This window comes from Furipterus horrens, unplaced genomic scaffold (genome assembly GCF_987537825.1).
Source record: "Furipterus horrens unplaced genomic scaffold, mFurHor1.1.pri manual_scaffold_7, whole genome shotgun sequence".
NCBI classification, from domain to species: Eukaryota; Metazoa; Chordata; class Mammalia; order Chiroptera; family Furipteridae; genus Furipterus; species Furipterus horrens.
In genome coordinates, this window is record NW_028327177.1 from 101697111 (window position 1) to 101722482 (window position 25372).

At 46.6% G+C, this 25372-nt stretch overlaps 1 protein-coding gene across 1 annotated transcript in view; it reads left to right on the forward strand.

Moving 5' to 3' along the window:
* LMCD1 (LIM and cysteine rich domains 1) overlaps positions 1-25372 on the forward strand; it is a 58477-nt gene that overhangs the window by 19666 nt on the left and 13439 nt on the right. Inside the window, exons 2-4 of the mRNA XM_090284098.1 lie at positions 10145-10233; positions 15885-16140; positions 22705-23034. Coding sequence (XP_090140224.1) covers positions 10145-10233; positions 15885-16140; positions 22705-23034 — 675 coding nt within the window. The remainder of the gene's footprint in view (positions 1-10144; positions 10234-15884; positions 16141-22704; positions 23035-25372) is intronic.

The window sequence follows — 25372 nt, forward strand, 5'->3', positions numbered from 1 at the left end:
GGTCTTAAACAGAGAAACCTTTCATTTCATATTTCCTTCTCACATCTGGGTTTGCTTTTCTACTCAGTTTTCAGAGCCAGATTAACCCTTTTTGTTCACATGTGATGAGAACCCTGGGGATCTCTGATCATTTCCTCCCCTGGAGGGGAAGAAAAAAAACAAACAAGTGGTTACAACTAGAGAAATGTTCTATAAAGAAAGGGTCATGCATGGTGGTTAGAAGCTTATGAGGGGAGGGGAGGAGGTACCTAGCCTGGGAAAATCAAGGACCTCCCTGAGGAAATGACAGGAGGAATTGGGTGGTAGTTTCCAGAACATTCCCAGGGGCATGTTCATCAAGGAGCCTGAATAGATGACTGGAACCCACTTCAGGACAGCTGGTGTGGGAAACACAGGAGCAGCAGGCCCCTTCCCTTCCCCCACCTCCAGAGGGTCTGGGGCCATCACACATCCTGTGAACTTCCATGAGCTCCAGAACAGCATGTTAGGCTTCTGTGAATTCAGTGCTTCTTCCTGACCACCCTGACTTTAACTTAATTCTACCTGTTAAACATGATATTTTGAGAGAGGGAGGACAGTAAGGAGGCCAAACCCAAATTCTCCTAGAGTTGAACCTGGACGAACTATCTTGACAGACAAAAAAACTAAACAAGCCCTGGACAGGTGGCTCGGTTGGAGCACCGTCCTGTACACCAAAAGGTTTAAGGGTCTGATTCTCGATCAGGGTGCATATGGAAAGCAACCAGTCAATGTTCCTCTCTCACATCGGTGTTTCTTTTTCTCTCTTTCTCTCTCTCTCAAATCAATAAACATATCCTGCAGCGAGGATTAAAAAACAAACAAAACACCATTTCTTATGGAGAGTAAAAAGTACCCTTTTGTTGGGCATTTTTACAAAACTTTATTTGCGACATCAGACATTCCTAGCATCCTGAACTAAACCCATCAGACTAACTCTGCCACAGCCAGTCCACGCAATAAATTTAACACACAAACCATTTAATAGGAAAATTATTACATCTGTACCTTGAAATACCAGCAACCCAGGCACTTCTGCAATCAGCTCATCACCCACCAAATATTTCCCTACTCTGTTGCTTTAAATAGGATTGGTCTTTCTTTAAAAAAGAAAGAAAGATAGAAAGAAAGAAAGAGAGAGAGAGAGAGAGAGAGAGAGAGAGAGAGAGAGAGAGAGAGAGAGAGAGAAAGAGAGAGAAAGAGAAAGAAAGAAAGAAAGAAAGAAAGAAAGAAAGAAAGAAAGAAAGAAAGAAAGAAAGAGAAAGAAAGAAAAAGAAAGGAGAAGTTTTCCATCCGTAGAAGTCTAAGTACTAGATTACTTGGGCTAATCTCAATTTGTTTAGTCTGTGCATTTTTATCCTCATTACATAGTTCAGGAAAACAGTATCTAAATTAAAGAGATTTCTTCACATCTGAGCTTGTCCAGACAGAGGAACAGAAATGGCCAAGGGGCAGCCCTGTGGAAGAAAGGACACACAGACACATGGCCCTGCACACGCGCACACAGACCCCTGTCACCAGATATTCCCTCTAATGCAGACGAGGATTTTGCTGCTGCCTGTGCGAGAGTAACTGTGGTTTTAGGAAGCGCTTTATCTAAAGTTGTTTCCCTGGCCGATTTGCACATCGTCAGGGATTGCAGGTCCATGGTGCAGAATGAAAATTCGAACAAGGAGGAAGACTGCCTGCAGCCAGTTCTGCACACTCCTCAACCTGCTACTGCCATATTCTAAAGCCTGCTCTCTTGAGGCCAGATGGGATAAAAGCTAGAACCCTCCAGGATCCAGGCTACAAGTCCCACTCTCTCATCTCATATTTGAGGAAACAGAGTTCTCTTGGCCACAACCTGCAGCCCTAGCTTGAGGCCTCCCCAACCAGAGGAGGAGCGCCAGTAGGGAGGTAAGCAAGCAGCCAGAGGACAGAGGCAAACACAGAGCAACAGGGCTGCTGAAGACTAGAGGGGGCAAGACAGGGAGTATTCATTTTATATCAAAACAGGAAAAAATATGGGTATGCATGCCAAAAGTCATCCTCATTAAAAGCACGCAGACTGGAAAGAGCCGTGTTGTTGGCCTTTCCCCAGCATGCCTGGCGTGGGGGTCTGGACCCCACCCTGAACCACAGGGGACAGGACATGTCACAGGGAGGGTTTATGATCAGGAAGGGCAGCAAATGGAGAGTTACTGTACTGGGGTGTATACTGATTTCATTACTCTCTTAAGATTTTGTTGCGGGGCTGGTTGAAAAAGGTGAGGGGATTGAGAAAAGAAAAACAAAAAGAACTCAGACACAACAATATGGTGATTACCAGATAGAAGGGGGGTTAGGGTGGAGGGAGGTAGGAGCAGGTAAAGGGGGATAAACGGTGATGGAAGGAGAACTTGACTTGGGATAGTGAACACACAATACAACTTTTTAAAAAAGACTTTTTAACCCCTTTCTAGCAACTCATGTTTTCTATTGTTGGGGAGCTTCAAAAATTGCAAGTCCAGGCTCCTGTCAGGATGCCGGGGTTCTGGAGCGGGAAAGTGAAGTGCAAGATCCAATTATACCTCCCAGCCAGGCCACTCTCCAAAGGGATCAAACTTCCTAAGGAAAAAACTAACTCTTCATGATGCAGCCTGTAACCATTTGGGGCCTTAGGTGTTCCCAGGTTGGGTTCCTCCATCTGATAGAATCTTTCAGTTCCCACCCACCATGGCCCTAGAGAGTGGGGAGGCCCAATCCTGACCTCAGGCCTAGCAGAGGGTCTCAGTATCCAAGAGAGCCCCTGAGAGGAGTCAGCCAAATGGCAACACTTAGAGGAAGAGGAAGAGGAAGAGGAAGAGGAAGGGGGTGTAGCTTCCCCTCTGCACAGCTGTTGAGTTATTGCATTTGGCACAAAAGCCTAGGAGGCAGGCTTATGCCAGGGCAGATGGGACCAAAATGAAATGACAGTAACAAAAATCAGACATGCTATAAAAACTCAACTTGTAGGAACTGTGATCTGCAAGCTGAGGGCAGGGGTGTTAAGCCGATGATGTTAAAGATGTTAAAATCCAAATTGGAGCAGCTGAGGGTACAACGGTGTGGCACAGTTGTTCCCAAACTTGTCTGTACATTGGAATCCCACAGGAAACTTCCAAAATTACTGTAGCCCACGACCTGTCCCCAGAATTTGTGGTTACATAGTCTGGGATATGGCCTGAGCTTTGGAAGTATTAAAAGATCCTCAGGTGATCCTAACATGCAGACAAGTCCCTCACTACTCAGTGTGGTCCCTGGACTTGCTAAACCCCAGTCTGTTATGTTAGCTAGATCCCAAGGGAACTTGAGGTTAATTCGTGTCAGGTTAATTTGAGATGTGCTGCTTTATCTAATTCTATATTTCTGTGAGTTATTTGAGAAAAAAAAAATGTAAGGGCCCCAAAATATCTAGAAAAGGCTTCTTGGCATCACCTGCAGTATATTGATTAAATTTAAATGGAGATTCATGATTCAGAGAAAACTGGGCTCAAATCCAAGCTCTAGTGCTTTAATTTGACATCTTTGAATCCTCTTCACGAGGGAGCCCAACTCCTCCTCGGTTTGCCTGGAGTTTTCCTAGTTTTGTCGCTGAAAGTGTCTCATCCAGGCCCTGAATCAGTCTCAGGCAGATCAGTACAATCAGTTCCCCTTCCATGGACTCTTGTGCTAACTGGGCATACCAGCAAAGATCAGTGGTTCTCAGATGTTAGCTGTGCACCCAAATCACCTAGAGGGCTTGAATAGCCATGGCTGGGCCCCACCTGTAAAGTGGCTGATTCAGTAGTTCTGGGTGATGACTGAGGACCTGCGAGGCTAACAAGTTCCCAGGTGCTGCTTGGGGAATACACCTTGAGGCCCACTGCCAAGATAACCTGTCTCATACAGGTGTTGTAAGATTTGCATGCGCTCAGGCTCAGCACAATGATTGGAAAACCGCAGTGCCTGGCACTTGTTACAGTTGTTACTAATTCCTTTTATTATAGAAAAGATGGGACCTATTGTAACAACTATGTACAGTGCCAGATGGGTACTAGACTTATGGGGGGGGGGGAGTAGGGGAATCACTATGCTGTACACCTGAAACTAGCATAAAATAATATGGAATGTCAACTGCAATTGACAATTTTTTTTTTTTTAAAGATGGGTCTTATGCTGGTCCCTAAAGAGGGGATGGTGTTAAAGCCCTCTGAGGTTTAGGTAACCATGAGCAAAAATGCTGAGTGTACATTTAGGAGAACCACAGGAGGCTCAGGTGATTGGGAAGGGAATCTGGATAGAAACAGCAGATGACAAGGGAAGCAGAAATGGGTAGATGCAAACAGGTGAGGGGGGCCACATCATGGGAGCCCCGTGACATCTAACACTCAGCAACTTTTATCCCTTTAAAAATGGTTCACCATTACTTCAGAACAAGGTGGGTGCTAGTATCCTCAATATAAGCAAACTAGTAAGAGTTGAGAATAAACCCAGAAATGACTAGCAAGTTAGTTATTATCCAACCACCTTCACAGTTTGGGTCACAGCGTGCACTCCATCGCCCTGCAAGGTACTGAGTGTACCTGACCAGTGCTCATTTCAGGCTTCCAGGGCGGGGGGGCGCATTAGGTGAAACCAGTGCTGGGCCCAGCACTTTTCCCCCGGCAGGCGCCGCTATGACTCTGATTCACTCTCTCTTCTGGCCACCACTGTGACAATTGCCCTTGAGGCCTGTCCATTGCCTTGAACATCTATCTACACATTAGTTTATTTAGCAGAGCAGGGTTAGAAGGTAGAGATCCCAGGACCAAGATGATCATGACCTTTTCCTACTGCCCCCAGCCCTAGCGCTTCCAGGACTTCCCATCCCTGCAAACACACTCTCCCGCCCCTTTGGATCCAGCTGGCCTGATGCCCAGAGTCAAGGCCAGACTCATAAGAGGTGCCTGGGGTCTGGGACTCCTTGTGTGGTAGAAAGTCACAGGATCTGGATTCCAAAGACATGAGTGTGAATCATGTTCTGAGCAATAAATCCCATCAGCCCTATGTGCTTGCTTTGCTCATGAGCCAAATGCAATATATCTGCAGCCCAGGGTTGATATGAATATACTTTGTAAACTGTAAAGTGCCCAGTGGAAAGTGCCATAGCAGATTAGAGGAGAGCTCTGAAGTAAGACCTGTTTTGTTTCCCTTCCTGTCCCCACCACTGACGGGCTATTGCATCGTAACCTCTCTGGACCTCTTTCCTCATGAAAATAAAGTTAGTAAAAATCTCTCATAGGTCCACCGCGAAGCTTTAGTTCAATATGAAAATGCTTGGCATTTCCTTGGCACATAAGGTGTATTCAATAAATGTTAGCTAGAGTCATAAACAGTAGGGAAGATAAAACATTTTGTTTAAAGGCCCATACAGATAAGTGTAGATTTAAAAGGCACCCTGCCCCAGAGGAGCTCCAGTCCAGACCATTGTGAATGGACAAGCTGCTTCTCCTCCCTCAGAGTCAGTCATGCATCACCAGTTGACTAGGAATAATGATTATACCTGACAGGGTTGTCATAACTGTTAAGGAAAAGAATACTTAAGTAAAATCACTCCGTAAACTGTCAAGCTGTTATTATTTGGGGTTGTTGATGGTAGTAGGGTAGTTTCCAGGATCATTTTTTGTATATGAGCTCAGTTCTTTTCTGGACCTTCTTATAACTTCACCCACCCCAACCATCTACACCCTCTCTCCTGGGAACCCCTAGGGGAGGGTTTGTTTTTAAGTAACGAAGCATGTTGACCAGTAATCTTCAATAACATGTGCGCTTATGGAGCTTACTTGTAAAAGACATGTCAGAGTAGTTGACTTGGAATAAAATTTAGTGTCATTTCAGACCACACCAGCTCAGAAAGCTAACCCGTGGACAGACGGGGGGGGGCCTGTGATGCTATTGAGATATCATTTTTAGAAAGGTAAAATCATGACTCTTGAGCAAATATAAAATAGAACTTAGCAAAGAATTTAATCCACTCATTCATTAATGAAGGACTCAGTAAGAGATTTAGATCAGTTCAAAAACCATTTAAGAAGCTAGGTATTTATAGTCAATTTAAAGTTAAGACAAGGTTGATGGGTTAGGTACATAATTAGTTCATGCTCTACAGGACAATAAACCATAATCTTTGAGGCTATCTTTTTCAAAAGGACAAAAAAGCTATTTGTATTTGTATCTCTGCTGGAGAAAAAGGTACAAGTTAACATGTAACACCTTGTCTTAGAGTAGAGCAAAATAGATTTTTCTAGATAGTCCTTGGGGGGTTGGGCATAGGGGGCAGTCATATTGCCACCACACGACATTGGAAGGACTCCCACCCATCTTTCTACCTTATTGCTAAGTTTTGCATAATTTTTTGACAATCAATCATAAATAATTATTTCACTTTATAAACAAACTTTTAATCTTACATGATTCTTACAACAGCCTTGTTGAGACAAAAGGGCAAGGAAAACTAATTTATCAGAGGAGGAAACTGAGTTACACAAGGAGAGAGAAACTGAGCTGGGAAGAGAACCACCATTTCTAATTCCAGCTCCCACGCTCACCCCTATCTCCATATTCCATTCCCCCTTTCCAATCCTTCTTCACTAAGTCCTACATTGTTCTTGGTGATATTTTTCCCCTTTAAGACTTCCCTTGGGGTTCACCTGAAGGTAAATGCTCAAAGGAGGGAGGAGTCCTGTTGACCCTGCCCCTTGCAGCCCCAGGGGACTCCTGATCTAAGTCCTTTGCAGTCCCTCACAGGATTCTATTCCACAACATCAAATGAAACACATCCTACTATCCCAAGCCAAAGAAAATTGTCAAAACATTTTATCCTCCCCTCAAGAAAAAGAACAAAATAGATGCTACATTCCAAGAACCCATTTTTTTAAAGTGACAAGTCCTTTTAAGTACTTCTTAGCTACTGTGAGCCACTGTGGGCCACTGTGCCATCTTTTATCAGAGATGCAGCCCACATCAGACAAACCCAGTGTTTATAAACCAGAATAACTTGTTTGAAACACTATTTCTGGTCGACGTTTTCCCCTCCTCAATAAACAGGACTATTTTCTGTGTTGGAGGTAACTGGGTCTGGACGCATAGCATGCAGTGGGCAAATGGCTATTTATTGTGTTAAACAGTCTGCCAGGAAACCAGCTGCCAGCGTGGCCTGACAGTTCAAACCTATTTCTTCCTCAAAAGGCCATTTATTTTTCTATCCCACAGACTTCTGTCGCCATGGAAACTGTCCCACTAGCAGTATGGAGGCAAGGGCCAGCTCTCTGCTTCCTACACTTAGAGACGCAGCACATAGTCATGAAGCAAATATATGGGGTGTGCAGTTAGAAAAGCAGTTCCTCTGAGGTTCCCTAGAACTCTGAAGCTACAGGGGAAAAAAAGGTGGTTGTTTTTTTTTCTTTCTTTTTTTTTTTTTTTTTTTTTTGAGGACATCTGATTCCGGTCTCTCAGACTTTTTACACAAGAAGCAATGACAACAGCAAACGCTTGGAAGTGATAAGTGTAGACAGAGCCCCTTCCGTGCAGCAACCCGTTCTGGCCTCCCTGTAACTGCATGGGGCGGGTTGGTTCTTATCCTCCCCACGACACAAGCGGAGAAACCAAGACCCCACAAGTCCAGTCACTTGCCCGAGTCCAGCAGAAGAAAGGCCCACAACTGGGGCTCTCACCACCTCTCCTCTCACTGCCAGTGCAGGCTAGCACTTGAAAGACTCTGGAAGCCATCTTGCATCCGGCGTTCAACATTTTCATTTGATCGTGTAATCCTTCCCACCCCCGGCCCTCAGTCACTGTGAAACGTCTCACAGAACAAAGATTCTACAGAACAAGATTTGGGCAACCCCAGTTCTGGCCAGTTTTCTCATTTTACAGAGGAGCAATTTAGGCCAGCGAGGAATTGAGTCGCCTCTAGCCACACAGCTAATAAATGTCAGAGCTGGCACTGCAGGGCCGGCCCGGCTCCGCTGCACTGTGCAGCCTCACTTACATCACGGTTTCTAAACCAAACCCTGAGCCAGCGGCTCAGCTCTCCTGGCCAAGCCTCAGGACTAATCTCCTCTTAGGGTGACTATTAAATCAGCCACTCATTAGAAGAACAATAACGCTCAAGCTTGCAGAGTGCTTGGCCACTTAGGAAATGCTTCCACATAGCTCTTCTGTTTCCAGGCCTCACTGCCTCTGGGTCTATTTAAAACAATCCAGTGATGAAGCCTTATTCACAGTTGTATACCTCCCAAAGTAACCTTTGAATCACTCAACTATGAAGTGTGAAAGGATCGCTGTATTTCAACTAGTAAAATCCAAGGTGTCCTAAACAAGAGTTTGCAAGGTTTCATATGTCAGTGGCTTTAGGGAGCAAAGTTCTGCCTGCAAATGAAAGCTCCCAGCTTAGAACGAGGGGTGGTGGTATGCATTATCTTGTTCTTCAGTGTTAACACAGATCTAACACTGAACAGGCACGAATATGAATATGCTTCCCTTCAAGTACGTGCAACATGGCTCTTACCTGCTGAAGCTGTGAATGTGTATTAGAACCAAGAACACTGATGTGTCCCAGAGGGCGCGCTCAGACTGTGACACCCTACCCATCAAGCGCCTTTGTACCTTTTTGCCCTTGCACATTCTCTTTCTTCTGTCAGGAATCCCTTTCTCCTTTTCTGCCAATTCATCTTGCACTGCCCTGACCCTGTCATCTCCTTTAAGAGGCCTCCCTGGACTTCCCATATGGGTTTACACCTTACTTCGGGCTCCTAAAGTCTTTGTGAAAATAATATGATAGCAGCTAATATTTTTAGTGCCTAATGTGGTCAGACACTTTACATACATTATCTCTGTACCCCTTTGACAGATAAGAAAACCTGGCTCATTTGGTCCAACATCAGTGTGGTTGCTAAGTCATGAAGCTGGGTTTGGAATTCAGGTCTCTCAGACTCCAGAGTCCTTGTCTTTCTACTACACCATTGGCAACTCCCTTGTCTCAAAATTACCCCTTCTAAGAGTAGGTGATAAGTGTGTTTTTCCTTCTCCATCTCCCCCTAATAGACTATGAATTCCTCTGGGGCACCCCTGGTCTTATGATGTATCCCTGTGCCTGGCACATAGTAGATGCTAAGTAAACGGTAAAGTAGATCCATAGCTTGTTGAATGATGAGCTTATCCCGTTATCTTACTAGCTGAGGGAGCCTTCCTTTTTGATAAAATCATAGTACATGTACATACCTGTACCAAGTCCTACACGACACACACACCCACTCCCAATGGAGAGTCAGGTAAGATTCTCAGCCAGCAGACCCATATACTAACAGCCCACTGCTTCTCCAGTTCTAACATAATACATGTCTCCTGAATTTTGTTAAATTGCAGATTCTGAATTAAAAGGGCTGGGGTGGGGCCTGAGCGTCTGCATTTCTGGCAAGCTTCCAGTGATGCTCCTGGCATCAAGACCTCATCTGCGAGCCATTTGGGTCTAAATACGTCAGCAGCAGCAGCTGCTGCACTTTTGTTACCTTTGGCTAATAACGAAAAATAAAAACTGACTCGTGCATCGTTCTCCTTCCAAAGCACGGCCAGACTTCGGATGTTCCTGATTTTCCATGTTTCAGCTAAATGTTTAAGTTATGCTTTGGGCTATAAACATCTGGCAGCATGAACATTGGTTTGCACTTTGCTTTAATCGCACCCTATCAATAAATTACAAATAAATGAGGGAGAAGAGATACTTGCTGGAAGATTCCATTCCAGTGACAAGTGAATCAGGGGAGTGGAGGAGGGTGGAGGAAGGAGCAGATGGTCCCTCACAGCAGCCTTGGAAACTGGTGACAGCACTATAGGCTGGGAATGAGCCCCCACTGCACTTTTATTGGGAATTGCCCCACCCTTCCGCCCGTGCCTGCCCTGTGGCTACTTTCCCAGCTGGTTGTCTGGTAAACAGTAAGTAGTGGTAAACAATAAGTGTTCCTGGTAAACAATGATGGCTTACTCATCTCAAGCCCTTTGAACCACACACAATCCCTTTGCTGGCATGCCAGCTCTTTTAGAGGTCAAGCACCCCTTGTTCAAGACATTTGGAAGGAAAACACCCTCTTTTCTGCTCCTTTTCCAGATGTCCCTGGGCCAGCAGCAGTCAGCGAGAGGTGTGCCCTGTTTGAGATGCAAAGGGATGTGTTCGGGCTTCGAGCCACATTCATGGAGGTAACCGTTTGTCAGGGACGCTCTGCCTGCCTTCACTTCTTGGCTGTCCTTTCAGGGAACCCTGGTCATTCTCTGCTGGGACCGCTTAGGATGCACGTTTGGGGGAGGAGTGGCTCTGGAGAGAATGCACTCCCACTTGGCCTAACTCAGAAATGCCAGAAAAGCCCTTGGCAATCCAAGATGAAGAAGGAGCTTAGCACTCCATTAACCATTTCAAGGTGGAGGTTCAGCCCAGCAAGGTCTGCGCTGGTGCCTGGTCCACTCTGGACAGGGCTCTCTGTCCTGGGGGTTGCTGCACTGAATGGACTCTGTGTGCATTTAGGGAACACTAGCCCCCTGTACCATCATCCCTGTTGTGGGGGGGGGGGTTCTGATCTGAGAGGGCCCCTGGGACAGAAATACAAGTCATTCTGTCCACACACTTAAAAACCAAGATGTGGTATTCATATCCACACAGGAGGACCATAAGAGTCAGCTGGATTTTTCTTTCTTTTTTTTTTTCATTGAGGACTCTGAACACTAGAGGTAGTAGGGCTGCCACACTGCACAGTCCCCGCACTGTTCACATCAGCATCTGTGTGGATGGCACCCCTGGAAGTTGTGCTGGGCACAGCCTGTGTGATGGTCCCTGCAGTCCTCTGAGACTCTGTAGGCCACGGTGGCAAAGGAGCTTTTGTCTCCACTGCCAGAACATTGCCTGGGTACTCAGGGGGGAAACAAAGTTTGGGAGGACACTGTCTCAGAGATGTTGGCTTCTACTGTGATAAAGCAATTACAAAACTATTTATTGAACTGAGCTAAATCTTTTGTTGTTAGATGTTGAGATAACCCTAAATAATAGGTATTAGCATCCATTTTACAGATCGGGAAACTGAGGGTGGGTAATGGGGAGATGGCTGCTAAATGGCAGGTTTCAAACTCAGGGCCATGGGAAACCCCATCCCAAGCTCTCAACCATTCTGCAGTACAGTGTGCCATGAGCTTTCAGAGCACAAAACTGTCCTTGACTCCATTCCCTGACCGTCCTTCAAGGTCATCCAATCCCAATTCTTGTGCTCTGCACAAATTCCTCCCATGGCTGAAACACTTCCAGGAGAGGGAACAGCCCCCACCATGCATCTATTTTGTCCACTTGAGCTCTTTCTGGCCTAGAGGAGAGTCACCTTTCCTATCACGGTACCCCATTGGTCCTGAATCTGCTGTCAGGGTGTCATAGAACAGTGTTTAGAATCATCAGCTTAGGATCATTAAGAGAGCTTAGGAGGTCTTCTTTCAGAGTTCTTGGGGCAGGGGGCTAATGTTCCCTAAAGGCACACACAGAGACCATTCAATAACATTTCCTTTATCACAAGGATCACAGCCCAGTGCTTCCTGTTGTCTGACATCTGAAAATAATCATTTAATATAGTTTGTCTGGTTTTCTAGGTGTTTATGGGAGGAGGGAAGTTCTGGACACCCTGTTTCCCATAGCTGGAAGCAGAAGTCTCTCAGCATTATTTTAATCCCTACATTTCTTCATCATTTGAACATCAAGTGAATTTATCCTTGAGAAAGACAGATCCTACATCTCAAGTGTGATCTTTGGTTTGAACAACCTTAATAGGGACCTAAATTCAAGCTATATTGGAGCAGTGAGGTCCCACCCTTAGGGGGAAACCATGTCAAACCACTTTTATGCTCCAGTTCCCATACTCTCCATAGTTTGAAATATATGTAAGATCAAAGTGGTAGCCAGCCTGGTTTAGTGGGGAAGTCCCTCAACTAATAATCACAGGACCGAATTCACATGCTGATTCTGGCTGAACAAGAGACTTCCCTTCTCTAAGCCTTAGGCTTCCCATCTGAGAAACAGGGACATTGGAGCTGATGTGCTCTGGGGCCCTTTCTGGCTTTATAGTTCCATAGTTTCAGGCAAATTGTTTACGATCAAATGAACGATTCACAAGGTTAGTAGAATTAGAATGGACTTAGTATCAGAAGCAGGGAAGAGTAACATGACTTAGAGAGGAGAGTACAAGAGCAGACTTTTAGAAGGAACATATTATGAAAACGAGAAGGAGTACCCCCCCCCCCCAGCCTTCAGCACCCTGCTCTCCCAATAGCCATACTGGGCTCCTTGCCCATCTTCAAACTTCAAGGTCTCTTCCCGGCATGCAAATATTTTTTACATTATTATTATTATTATTATTAGCTATATTTTTTCAATATACACTGACTTCAGTGGATAGAGGGACAAAAAATAAAACCCCGACTTAAGGAAAACAGGGGACATACTATGAAAAATGGAAGAGAGACCAATGGCTCTTCAAATTACAACATTTTGCATTCTTTAGGGGGTTGCTCTTGATAGACTCCCCCAAACTCCTCATGATGGCATGCACCCCTTCTCACAAGGTCCTGTTGCCAGCTGCCGCAGGACCTTTAGCATTAATTCTGCCTCTTATCTCCAGGGCAGGGGAACTTCATCAATAATTCTGCAGTAACATAATAGCTGGGCTTCCTGAGCTTTTTGAGGGGCAATCTAGAGAAAGTCAACCTGAGCTGCTTAAATTCCCGAAAGGGATGCACACTTTGGTGTGCATCCAATTACCTCGGGAACAGGCTCACAAATGCCGTGTCCGGCTCCCACTCCAGGCCCATGAGTCTGACTAGCCAGGCCAAGGCACAGCATCTCCAAGTTTACCCAGCTCCCCAGGTGATCTGAATACCCAGTAAAGTCTGAAAATGCACCACCTAGAGCAGGGGTCAGCAAACTGTTTGCAAAGAGCCAGATGGGAATCATTTTAGGCTTTGCAGGTCATAAGGTCTCTGTCACACCTATTCACCTTGGTCCTTGTAGCATGAAAGCATTGATTTATTTAAGGACATAGAAATTAAAAGTGGTTTACCCATTTAAAAATGGGAAAACTATTCTTAGTTCATGGGCCATACAAAAATGGGATTTGCCTATAAGCCATAGCTTGCCAACCCTGATATAGACCAACCCTCTCATTTGATAGGTAAGAAACTTGACCATGGATCTGTGGTGAGCTAATGTTTAGACCAAGATAAGATTCAAGGCTGTGTCTTTTTCACAATTAAAGGTTGCCTATGACAGACTGTAGAAATGGCCATTTTAACACCACTGAGAACCTATATATATGTGTCCTCTACAATCAAGGTACCTGGAAAGAGTAAGGTAGTCCTCTATAAAGTCCCAGCCATGTGCCTGGCAACATGAAAAACATAAATAATGGAGAAATAATGAAACAACATCTCATATTTGTCAACATTTTCCATTTCACAGTGTTTGCATTCCCAACATCTCTATTAGCATCCTGAGAGTCTACGTTAACCAGGAAAATAAAAGGCAACTTTCTCACCTAGTTTCACATACAGAAGGTATTGGGGAGGTCAGAGAACCAGTGAGAGACTGGGATTTCCTTTACTTCCTTCCTCTTCCTTCTCCTTCCACTTCCTGCTCTCACCGCCACATTAAACCAGTGGTGCTATCACCTGTCTTCTTGGAGAAGCAGTCACCTCCCTGCCTCATAAAAAGGAGAGGCAAGAGGATAGTATTGATCATAAATAAAATGCCCCAGTTCCACAAAACAACCCCTTCTTAATCTGAGAATGAAAAGACCTCGTTTTCGATCTGTATCACCTTTAGGTGCTAGAATTATCCTTGGGATTATAGATTTTAATTTTTCTCCAATTGCAGCCCACTGAATAGGAACTTGGACTGCAAGTTTCCCCTCACATAATGTTGGAAATACTGCATTCTTCTCCCACTGGGGGTCACACTGCACATCAGTACATTAAAGACAAGAAGTAGCCTCACAATAAAAAATGTGTTTCACCTTCTGCAACTCGTTGTTTTCCAAACGCATCACCACTGAGCTTTTGTCCACGAGCCACGTACTGACACCCCGGAGAACTGCTCCAGCCCAGCAGGACCACAAGCAGCTCTCGAGGGCCCAACCTGATTCTACTTTACATTATAGTTTCCATCTGATTCCCGCTCCTCTCCCACCCCAAATGTAAATTCTTTGACAGTTGTGAGGGGATCTCCTTCTCTTCATGTTACACGAGGGTTTCTCAACCTCAGCACTGTTGACATCGGGAACTGGATTGCTCTTTGTTGCAAAGGGGGAGCTATGAATTGTAGGATATTTAGCAGCATTCCTAGCCTCTGTCCTGTAGAAGGCAGTAGCACCCCATTATGACAATCAAATGTGTCTCCAGACATTGCCAAATCCCCCTGGGGGACAGAATTGACCTTGGCTGGGAACCACTGATGTAGACCATCATGGCCCGCCCCTTCTAGCCCCATAGTCAATATTTGTGATCTATGATTAAACGTCTCAATCTCCCGAGTTTCCAGAAGCGCAAAGGAGGGTTTCTTTAGGCATGTCTGGCTGGGAAGTGCCCATGCAGCTACAGTGACATCTCTCTTGCTTCAGCTGCCCCATTCCTGTGTTAGGTCTTGAAAGAGATCACTTGACTTAACAAGCTCTTAAATCGCATGCATGGTACATCTGGGATACAGCATGCCTCTGGTGACAGACCAGAAAGGAAGGGGCAAGTTTTTCCTTTCAGGACATAGAACTCTGGATTCCTAAACTGTAGCAGTATGCCACAAAGCAGCCAGTTACTTCTGTTTTTGTCAAGAGAGAAGGGCCAGGCTTGCCAGTGAATTTGAAGCTTCCCCAGGATGCTTTTCCTTCTCCCAGCCTCGCAACTGACACTTGCCAGAGAACACGGATCTCTCCAGCCTGAGGGGTTTTCTAAGTTTGTTCACTTCCCACTGGCTCCTGTCCACCAATTCCTTAAAGAAAATTTCCAGCCCTACTGTAACTTCAGAATGAGTGCTCAAGAGTTTAAAAGTTGCTGAAGCCATGAGGCTCGGGAATCTTGGGAGACAATTTCAAATTCCCTTAAAGCAGCGGTCTCCAGCCTTTCTGGCACCAGGGACTAGTTTCATGGAAGACTGGGAGGGGAACAGACACAGGAACAGGAGGTGGAGCTCTTGGAGCTCAGGTGGAAGGGGGTGGAGGCAGGAGGCAGAGTTCAGGAGAGCTTTGCTGGTGGCCCAGGACTGGTCTGCAGCCCCGGGATTGGGGACCCTTGCCTTTAAAGCAGCAGGTCTGCAACTTGGTTTATAAAGGGCCAGATAGTTTAGGCTTTGAGGGCCAGGTGGTCTCTCGGCAGCTACACAAGTCTGCCATTGTAGCCCCAAAGTAACCACAGAAGATATGCAAATGAATGGTCATGGCCATGTTCCAATAAAACTTTGTTTACAGAAGCAGGTTATGGGCCAGGTTCAGCCCACAGGCTGTGAACAGTTCTGCTTTAGAGCATCTCTACTGAATGAACCAGCCTTTGCCACTACAACCACCATGAGGGTAAATGTGCTGCTGTTTTTGCAACAAAAATCATACCCCACAATCCCCACAGGCAGACAGACTGATAGACAGACTAGAGTCTCCCAAATACAGTCCCAGCCCCAAAGGCCCGTTGGTCTCAGGCTACCATGTGTCTGCTGCTAACCTTTACAAGACACACGAGTTAAACTTTACGCTTGCTTTCAAGAGGGTAGATGCTACCAGTGGAGACCCTGCCTCTTTTCTGGAGGTTGGTCTCACGTGTTCCCCACCTCTACCCCACCCCAGGAAAATGTGCAAGTCGTGCAAATGCAGCCAAGAGGACCACTGCCTGAGCTCCGACCTGGAAGATGATCGGAAAATTGGCCGCTTGCTGATGGACTCCAAGTATTCTACCCTCACGGCCCGGGTGAAGGGCGGAGATGGCATCCGAATTTATAAGAGGAACCGGATGATCATGACCAATCCCATTGCCACTGGGAAAGATCCCACCTTTGACACCATCACCTATGAGTGGGCTCCCCCCGGAGTCACCCAGAAACTGGTAAGAGAAATTCCTCCAACCAAGTGGTTGTTTTATTACCTTTGTAAATGTTAGTCATGCCACCAGTTCCTGAATTTCAAGGACAAGGTAAAAAGAGGGCAAGATTACAGAAACAGTGGGGATGGCAGTGGTTTCATTTCTGTTCCTACTTCACAGTGTGATCTTGAAGTGAAGACTGTCTGGGCCTCTGTTTTCCTCACCCATAAAATGGGTAGAGTTGTTCATATGAACTCTAAGGCCCTTCCAGTTCTAGTCCAGGGCTGCTTACAGTTCCCTGTGGGCTCCTCACTTCTAAACAGAGGACGGCTTATTATCCAGAACTCTCCAGGTGCTTGTCTGCATCTGCACCATGTTTGTTTCCCCTCAAATTGGCTGGGATATGCCATTTGCAAGTCTCTAGGAGAGCAGAGAAATTGCTCTTGCTTCTCCCTAGCAGCTGAGGTCTCTTGGGCTTAGAAGGGAGAACCAAACTGGCTTTTCACAACTGTGGGGAAGAGGCACATGGAGAAGGCTTGGGAAGATGGTTGGAGAAGCCCTGAGGAGGGTAGGAAGGATTAGGCCCACAGAGAACAGGTGACTTGCTCAAGGTCACACCCTGCCTATCTTATGGAATCTCCTGGAGACCCATTTAAAAGTCCCCATCCACAGGCCTCACTCCAGATCATTAAATCAGAAGCTCCAGATTGCAGGATCAAAATCACCAGAACTGAGCATTTAAACCATGCCCCAGGTAACGCCACATGTGGCCAACCTTCAAGACCCAGTGGCCAGTCCAATTCTGGGTGAACCACTCAAATTTCAACAAGCATGTAAGTCATTTGGAGAGCTTGCAGAAATGCATCCACCAAGCTTGGAAAGATCCTGAAACTGTATTCCTGACAAGCTCCCAGGCAATGCTGATGCTGCTGGTCCCCAGGCTACACCTGGGGTAGCAGGGTCCTAGATGATTTCTACTACGAGTTGATGAACTAAAAGAGGTCCCACGGTTTTACAGACACAAGCCTGACATTTATGTTACAGCGCTGGCTCGCTCTTTCCTGCTTCGAACACACTGAACTGCCAGCCTCCTCAGGGACTTCGCACTTGTCATTTCCTTACTTGAATATTCTTCCCCTGCTCTTGCATGGCTGTGTCCATCTGACAGTCAGGTCTCTAACTATCTAAACTACTCTCCTTCTCACCCTCAGTTCTCCATTGTTTCTTTAGTAGCTTTTAGAAGCAAACTGTAATTGTCTCATGAGTGAAGCAAGACCCACGAGGCAGACACCATACTGTCCCATACACTGTGTTGTGCAGGTCACGTACTGGACTTGAGTATTTGTGCTATGTCACCCTCCTGGCCAGGGACATTCCACAAGTGGTCTGTGGACTGGTGCTACTTCTCAAAATCCTATGACTGGTTCACAGTGAGGTGTATAAAAACAGAGAATAAATGTGGGGAAATGTTTGTAGCATGTGATCGGAGAACTCTCATTCCCTGTGGTGAGACTCACAGGAAAGACTCACGTGTCCTGTGCTACCTTCTCATCACGTGCAAGGAGCCCATAACTCACTGCACCAGGTGGAAAACTAACCAAACAAACTCGATCCTTCACCGTGGAGAGTTTGAGCAGCACGATTCTAACCTCGAGCATAAGAGGGAGGAAATCCCCTCTAGATAAATTGATAAACAAAGACAAAGATTTATTTTTAAAGCTGTTTTTTTGAAAAGCATGTTTTAAAAGTGCACTACAGCATTCATGAGCTCAGCCACCCTGTGAGGGAGGAATTACATGTAAGGAATCTCAGAATGGTTAATTGGCCTTTGCCAGCAGTGCTGAAACATGCCGGTTGGTTTTGAAGGCGGGTCTGGGTAAGCCATCAAGTGGGTCTCTGGGATGTCAATGGAAACTGAAGCAAGCATCTCATAAAAGAGCTGGCTGCGGGTGTCAGGACCTGGCTGGTGAAAACTCCAAATGTTTGGGCCCCAAACTAATCAGAGGACAGAATCGTCAGGCCATGATTAATGCTGCCTCATAAAACCACACAGTATAAAGGCCGCTCTGTCTACCCGCATCTGGCTTACCGAGCAAGTCACATTTTTGAGACTGGACAATTCTTCCTACTCACCTTCCTGACTTTTTTTTTAATTCCCAAGTGATCAGAACTGATTATATTTTGGAAATGGGACTGAAACTTGCTGACATCTTTCCCAACCATGAAAGCCAGAGAAATTCTTAAGCCTTTAAAAACTGACCACAGTAAACCTAATTCCTAATATTTATTGAGTATTTACTATGTGCCAGACACTATGCTAAGAGCCATCCATGTACAATCCCACCTAACTTTCCGACACTCAGGGATGTACTGTTTACCCTCAGCTATACAAACTGTAGATGAAACTGGCTCAGAGGGGTAGCACTGCTGGCCAGATGCCCCACAGATGACTTAAATGGTAGAGACAGGTCTTGATGTCAGGCCTCCCTGACTCCAAAGCTTGGGCTGTTCCCTACCAGGCCAGGCCTGGCCTGGCCAGGTGAACCAGACAGGTAGAAGGGAAGACAGGTATCTTGGGTTAGCATTTCTAGGGAAGGCTTCCAAGAACAAGGGGGATGAAGTTGAATGAATCTTCGAATGCTAGCCAGGACTTGGGGGAGGCAAGATGGAGAAGATGAAGGGAACCAGCATCCACTGAGCATTTTGGATATGATGTTAGCACCTCATCCCTCCCTGTGTGCTGAGTCCATTACTGCCCCATTTTATGGGGGAGCAAACAGAGGCTCGTGAGGAGCCTACGCAGAGGAAGCACTCACTCATACCTCACCCTCCACTCCCACACCCATGGCAAGCATTACTGATGAGTCAGAGCACTGTCTCCCATTGAGCCCCCATTGGGCCTCAGAATCCCTCTCAACACAGCACTCCAGGTAGCCACTATTGACCATGATTGACATGTCACATGAAGCCCATTTCTGCCCTAGTCTGGGAGCGGGAAAAAAAGTCAGGAAGAGCAGGATCCGGATTAGGTCTTCTGATTCCAGAGTCCATATGTGTTCTGCTGCGCAACCCTGAGAACACAGCTTCCTTCCCTTCCACTTTTCTCTCTACATTTTTGATTTCTCTCCTAAGAAAGCCTGACTCCAGGAACATCTTTACCCAAGATGTCCCAGCCAGACAGTGGAGCACCAGATGACTTAGAAAGATCCTCATGAAAAGCTTAAAACCTAAACCAGTCTTTCCAACTGGCTGAGGAAAGGCCTCTTGCTAAAGGCTTTGGGAACCTGTCCTTAGGCAGCTTCCTGGATACCTGGGCATTCTCCTATCTGCTCTGGGTGGCACAAGCAGCGAACTCAGACCCAACCCTCTCTCCCTGTCATCCCCTTCCCAAGTCTGTGCCTGAAAGGCTGTGTTAAGGTGGATTCTGACACCCTCATCAGGGTGATTAGTAATGTGTGGCCTGGGTGTGTGACTAGGAAGTTTAGGCAGGAGTCTCAGGCCAACCAGGCCAGGTCAGCCATCACAAAACACACACCGGTGGCAGCTGGGTGCAGTGGCCTTGACAGTGCAAAGGTAGAGAGATGGTACCCAGCTGGGGCTTGGAGCTGCAACAGAAACACTGGGTCCCTGGGATGGAAACTGCCGGTGTCCAGGGCCCCAGCCAGGAACCGATGAGCTCTGCAGGCCACACACACCCACAGCCAGGGCAGAGCCATGAAAGGATACCGAACGCAGAGATCAATAGGAGACTGGCTGGCGAGGCCACTGCTCCAGGACTTCCACCAGAGAGTTTAATTGTAAAGCTGAGCAGGAAGGCATGCAGGCCCTATAAGGCCAGAGCCACAGACATCCCAGGACTGGGGAGGCCTGGCACCAGGCAATATGTACCCAATCCACCCACCTTGACATGATGACAAAGGGAAACCCTCCCTGTGAAGAGGGGACACTTTTTTTCTCTTTGCAAATCATCCATTTTCTAGAGAGGTGGAATAAAAGGGGTTGAGATCCAAGCTGCTGAGTTCAAAGCTGTCTCTACCACACACTAGCTGTGTGACCCTGGGAAGTTAATGAACATCTCTGTGCCTCAGTGTCTCAAGAGGTAATATGAATACCTTCCTCCTACAGGTGTTGTTGGAATTAAATGTATTCACATACATAAAGCACCTAGAAGAGCGCCTGGAACAGTAATTACCACATTAGCTGTTCCTGTCAATCCTTAAACCACCTAACCTTAGGGAGTGCGTGGCCTCCCACAAGCTGAATCAACCGTGAGGCTGAGACTGCCTCAGCACATTCTGGCAGAGTGAGCAAAGCCCCCGTTTCCACTTCTCCAAATCCTTTCTTAGATCCTGGGAGCAGAGCAGGCCCCAGGAAAGAAATGGGAAGAGCTGGTGTGTGTTGGCCCCCAGGGACTGTCCCCTAACCTTCTCCTAAGCCCTGAGCCCTGCTCCAGCCTGTTGGTTGTGGGACTGCTGCTTCCCCTGTCATCTGGATGGTCACACCCACTCCCCAACCCACTGTCCCCAGAAAGTCCCCGACCCTCAGATGTCCTGCTTCAGATGCACCCAGGAGGACCTATAATGGGGCTCACTTCCAGGACCCTCCAGACTCTTAATCCAGAGTCTTTGGGTGGACCCAGGGAGCTGGTACAAGGTCTCCCAGAGGTCCCTATGCAGCATAAAGTTGGAGACTGGGTTTCTCAGACCTGCCTGTCTGGTATGTTTGTGCTAGAAGCCACCTGCAATTTCATACCGATCAAAAGAAAAACCATGGATCATCCTGGTCTTCCCAAGACAGTTTCAGTGATAAGCCCTTCCTAGACAAGTAGTCACATTCTTGTTCTTCCCAGTGTTGAGTGAAGGATCTTGGCCTCTTTGGCCAACAAGAAACCATCACCTCCGTGGTCCCTTTCAACAGCCTGGAAACCCAGGTTAGTGCTACTGCTCATTCTTCAGTTGTGGTGAGGGTCAAGTGAGGTCACCACAGGCTTCTCATGATCATCAGGACCATAACAATCATGCAATCTACCCTGACCTTTGTGTATGAGGAAACTGAGGCACTGGGTATTCTCTCCGTCTTACACAGAGCTGCAGGGTTGAAGCTAGAAACCCAAATTTCCTGACACCCCAGGACTCTGTTCACCATCTAGGCCATCTCTGGCATCTGAGAAAGCACCTTGAAAAGTATTAGGGACTGTGCCTATGAGCAGGGATTAACAGGGCGTTCTTTGAGCCCACAGGCCAGAACACGTCTTAGCCAAGTGTCCCCAGAATCTAGGGCAGAGCCACCAAGGGGGCATCTGTAGCTACCACCCTTCAATTGATGAGTCCCACAGGAACCCAAGTTGCCTCCTCACCCTTTTCTAAAAAAAACACTCTTATCCAGAATTCATTTATAAATTCAGCAAATACCAGGCTCTTGAACTAGTACCCCCCCCCCCACCCAGGTTCCTCACCCCTGCTCCCTAAAAGCAGAACGCAACTGGACTGCTCATTATAAATTGAAGTATGAATTTCTGGGTTGCTTCACACAATTCCAAATGAGTCCAGCCTCAATGATGCAACATGAGGCAGGCAGGTTCTAAAAGAGTAAATAGGGCAGAAGCCACCTGGGCAGTGGGAATCAGCCAACCTGGTGCGTGTGTCAAGGTCAGGCACAGAAATGGAGAACCGTTGTCAAGGATAAATACTTAGCCTTTCACAGTTTCTCTTGCTGTGTTGGCCTTGACCTTTACTTTCCCCTATCTCCCCCTCCCTGGGACGCTCCCAAGTTAAAGATTTCTGTTCAGCCCTGGTCAGGTGGCTCAGTTGGTTGGAGTGTTGTCCCATGCACCAAAAGTCTGTGGGTTCAATCCCTGGTCAGGGCACATACCTAGGTTGAGGGTTCAATTCCCAGTAGGGCCACATATGAGAGGCAACCAATAGATGTTTCTCTCTCACATCCATGTTTCTCTCTCTCTCTCTCTCCTCCCTCCCTCCCTCTTCTTCTCTCACTGAAATCAATAAATACAGCCTTAGGTAATTTTTTTTTTTAAGATTTTTTTTTTAAAGGCCAAATTGAACAATGATCTCTGAACATGTTAATATTCAGATGATTACCATTCATATCCATGTGGGAATGTTATTGATATGAGACCTTGTTGATTCAGCTATTAGTAGCTGTTTTTGCATATTTTTAAATCAATAAACCATTAAAAACCTATGTCCATAATGATTTAATTATACTTTTCTAAGAAAAGCAATTTTAAACTAGATTGACTTTTTTTTAATTAGAAGCATCGACATGAGGTAAGTAAAGTAAAAATATTCTATTTTGAAGGAAACAAAATACATGTCACAAAGTCAGCAAATCTAAAATGAACATACTTAAATCACACAATTCTTATCAAGAAAGTGACTGTGATTACAACTTGGGGGAAAGTGAAAGCTTATTTAGGCCTCTCTTGGGTGTCACCAAAATTCACAACATTTCTTCCCTGAGAATCCTTGGGTCCCGCAAAAACCTGAAGAAGCTAGAAATTGTTCACTGGTTCTCAGATCTCTGCCTGGGTCCTTGAGAATCACAGTGGGTTTCTGTCCTCCTGCCCAGGGCCTGCAGTACATGGAGCTCATCCCAAAGGAGAGGCAGCCAGTGACCGGCACCGAGGGCGCCTATTACCGCCGCCGCCAGCTCATGCACCAGCTCCCCATCTACGACCAGGACCCCTCTCGCTGCCACGGACTTGTGGAGAATGAGCTGAAACTAATGGAAGAATTTGTCAAGCAGTATAAGAGCGAGGCCCTCGGCGTGGGAGAAGTAGCCCTCCCTGGGCAGGGCGGCTTACCCAAGGAGGAGGGCAAGCAGCAGGAGAAGCCAGAGGGTGCAGAGTCCTCAGCCCCAACCACCAACGGCAGCATCGGTGACCCGGCCAAAGAATACGTAAGTCTCTCCCAGTATTTCGGGGCTGCTGCGGCCACCCCTGCCAGGGCTGCGTGGTCAGGGCCCCAACTATAGGCTTCTTCCCCTCATTCATGCACCCATGCCTCTAGGAGCTACTTAATACTCATGTAATTTGTGCCTGGCCCCGTACCGTGGAAGATTATACAAAGTCACTGCCCTCCAAAGTTTCATTGTTCAGTGGCAGTTACAGACAACCAAACTGTCACAACTTAGAGAAAGGGCGTCTAAGCTTGCACGGGATGAAGGTAGGTTTGGATTAGGAGCCAAGACCCAAGCTGGCCCCAGGACAACTAGGAGCCAGCCAGGCCTTTAGGCTTTCATGAAAAGACCTGTGCCACCTGAAAGAGGTGACCATGTGCAGTGAAAGTTCTAGAGAGCACAGCAGAGCCGAATGATTGAACGAAGTCCCATGTGACTAAAAGCATGGTGAGCTGGGGGAGGCAGGACACAAGGCCGCCACGTCAGCAGGGGCCCGCCTCCTGAAGTCAGGACATTCATCTGTTCATCACTAAGTCCTGCTCAGCCTGTACTCTCTGCCGAGCCTAGGAAATCAAGCAGAGGACATTATCCCCACATTGGAGAAAGCCATGGGCTTATGGTTTTAAGTGCCATGGGAGTTGTGGCAGGCTTTCCATGGCAGGTACCGTGGTGCAGAGGCCCGGCCTCTGCAAGTTTCCCCTAGTAGGAGGGTGGGCTGTGGGGGTGAGCCACTGAGGTTGTTTGAGAACATAGGAAGGGGAGCCAGGGTCTGAGTGGTGAAGCCTCAAGGATGGGTTTGCCTTCTTCTGTCGCCCAGGAAGTGAAAGGACTAGCTTGAGACTCGTGTCGCTGGGGCTGATGTTTGCTAAGTGTCATAGCTGCCGGCTCCCTTCTACCTTTTGAACCCCCACCCCAGCCCCCTCATCAGTCAGGTGGTTTCATGCTTCTGTTTGACATTTGGAGATAAAAGCACACAGGGTCCTCAGGCAAATTACCTGACTTGCTGGGAACAGGCTGGCAGTTCCCTGTCCCAGCCAGACATCCCAGGGGAATGCCAGTCCAAACAATGCTGTCCACACATCCCGAAAGAGTCAGACTCTTCTCTGCTGCAGAGACTCAAACTTGTTATCTCATACTCTAGTCCAGCCCCTCAAGTTGTTGGCACATTCATTTGGGATTACCATCCAATAAACGATGTTCATCTGACAACTCTTAAGACAAAAGAACAAAACTTATTTTCTCTACCACAGACTTGGCCATGATGTCAAAAAGACCCGTTTCTCAGGAAGAATACATGTCCCAAGGACTTTTAAAAAATTCAGTGATCATGTTTTATGAAGTAATTTCTTCCCCAACTCTGCCTTCTGTCCATTCTCAAATACCTATTTGTCCTTAAGGATAAATACTGTTTAATTCCAAGTTGGAAGGCGACTTCTTTAAGTCGTGACATTTCACAGTTGCCCTTCCCAAGAGAGAGATGCAGATCGGAAAACACACTTTCTCTTTGACTCAGCCCCACATTTCCTTCAGTGGGGAAGCAGGGCAAAGGTGGCTTGAGATCCCAGATCCCTGCCTACAGTCAACCCTAGGAAACAGTTCTGACACCTTGGAAGCATTTAAACAAGACCAGACAATAAATGGCAGATTCCACAGTCAGGAAATAAGATAGGGACTCCAAAGGAAGCCAACATTGATTGGCCTGGGCTGGCTGGGGAAGACAGCGTTCTCCTTCCTTACCCTAACCACAATCTAAATTCAGTAACTAATCATGTAATTATTGGCTTCAGGTCTGTCACTGCCTCTAGTGGCTGAGGTCTAGTCTTGTTCGGCTCTGTATCCGCAATAGGTGCCTTCAATAGAAATAGTAGGCACTCAATAAATATGTGACCCCTGAATGAACAAACGAATGACTAAATGAATGTTCAAACTAAATTGAGCCTGAAAAGATGGGGACAATTTGGATGGCCATTTCGCCTAGGAGGATGATGAGATCTCAAGGTCACCTTTATTAAGCACTCGTTCTGTGCCGAATGCTATGTTCACTTTTTCTGGGTCTTTTTGTTTAATTTGCACAGTTGCTCAATGGGGTGAATTTCACCAATCCCATTTTACTGGTGAGGAATCAGAGATTCAGAGAGGATAAGCAGGTAACTTTTCCAAGGTACCCCAGTTCCTAAGCAAAGAACATGGATCCAATAGTCTTTCTAGAGTTACACAACCCTGCTTGTTATCTGTTCCAGGAAGCAAGGAGGTGGGGTGCTCTTATTTAACTGCCCCCTCTTTATCTCCTGGAAGCCAAGGAGCAAATCCTATAAAGGTAGCTAGATACCCCGCCAGG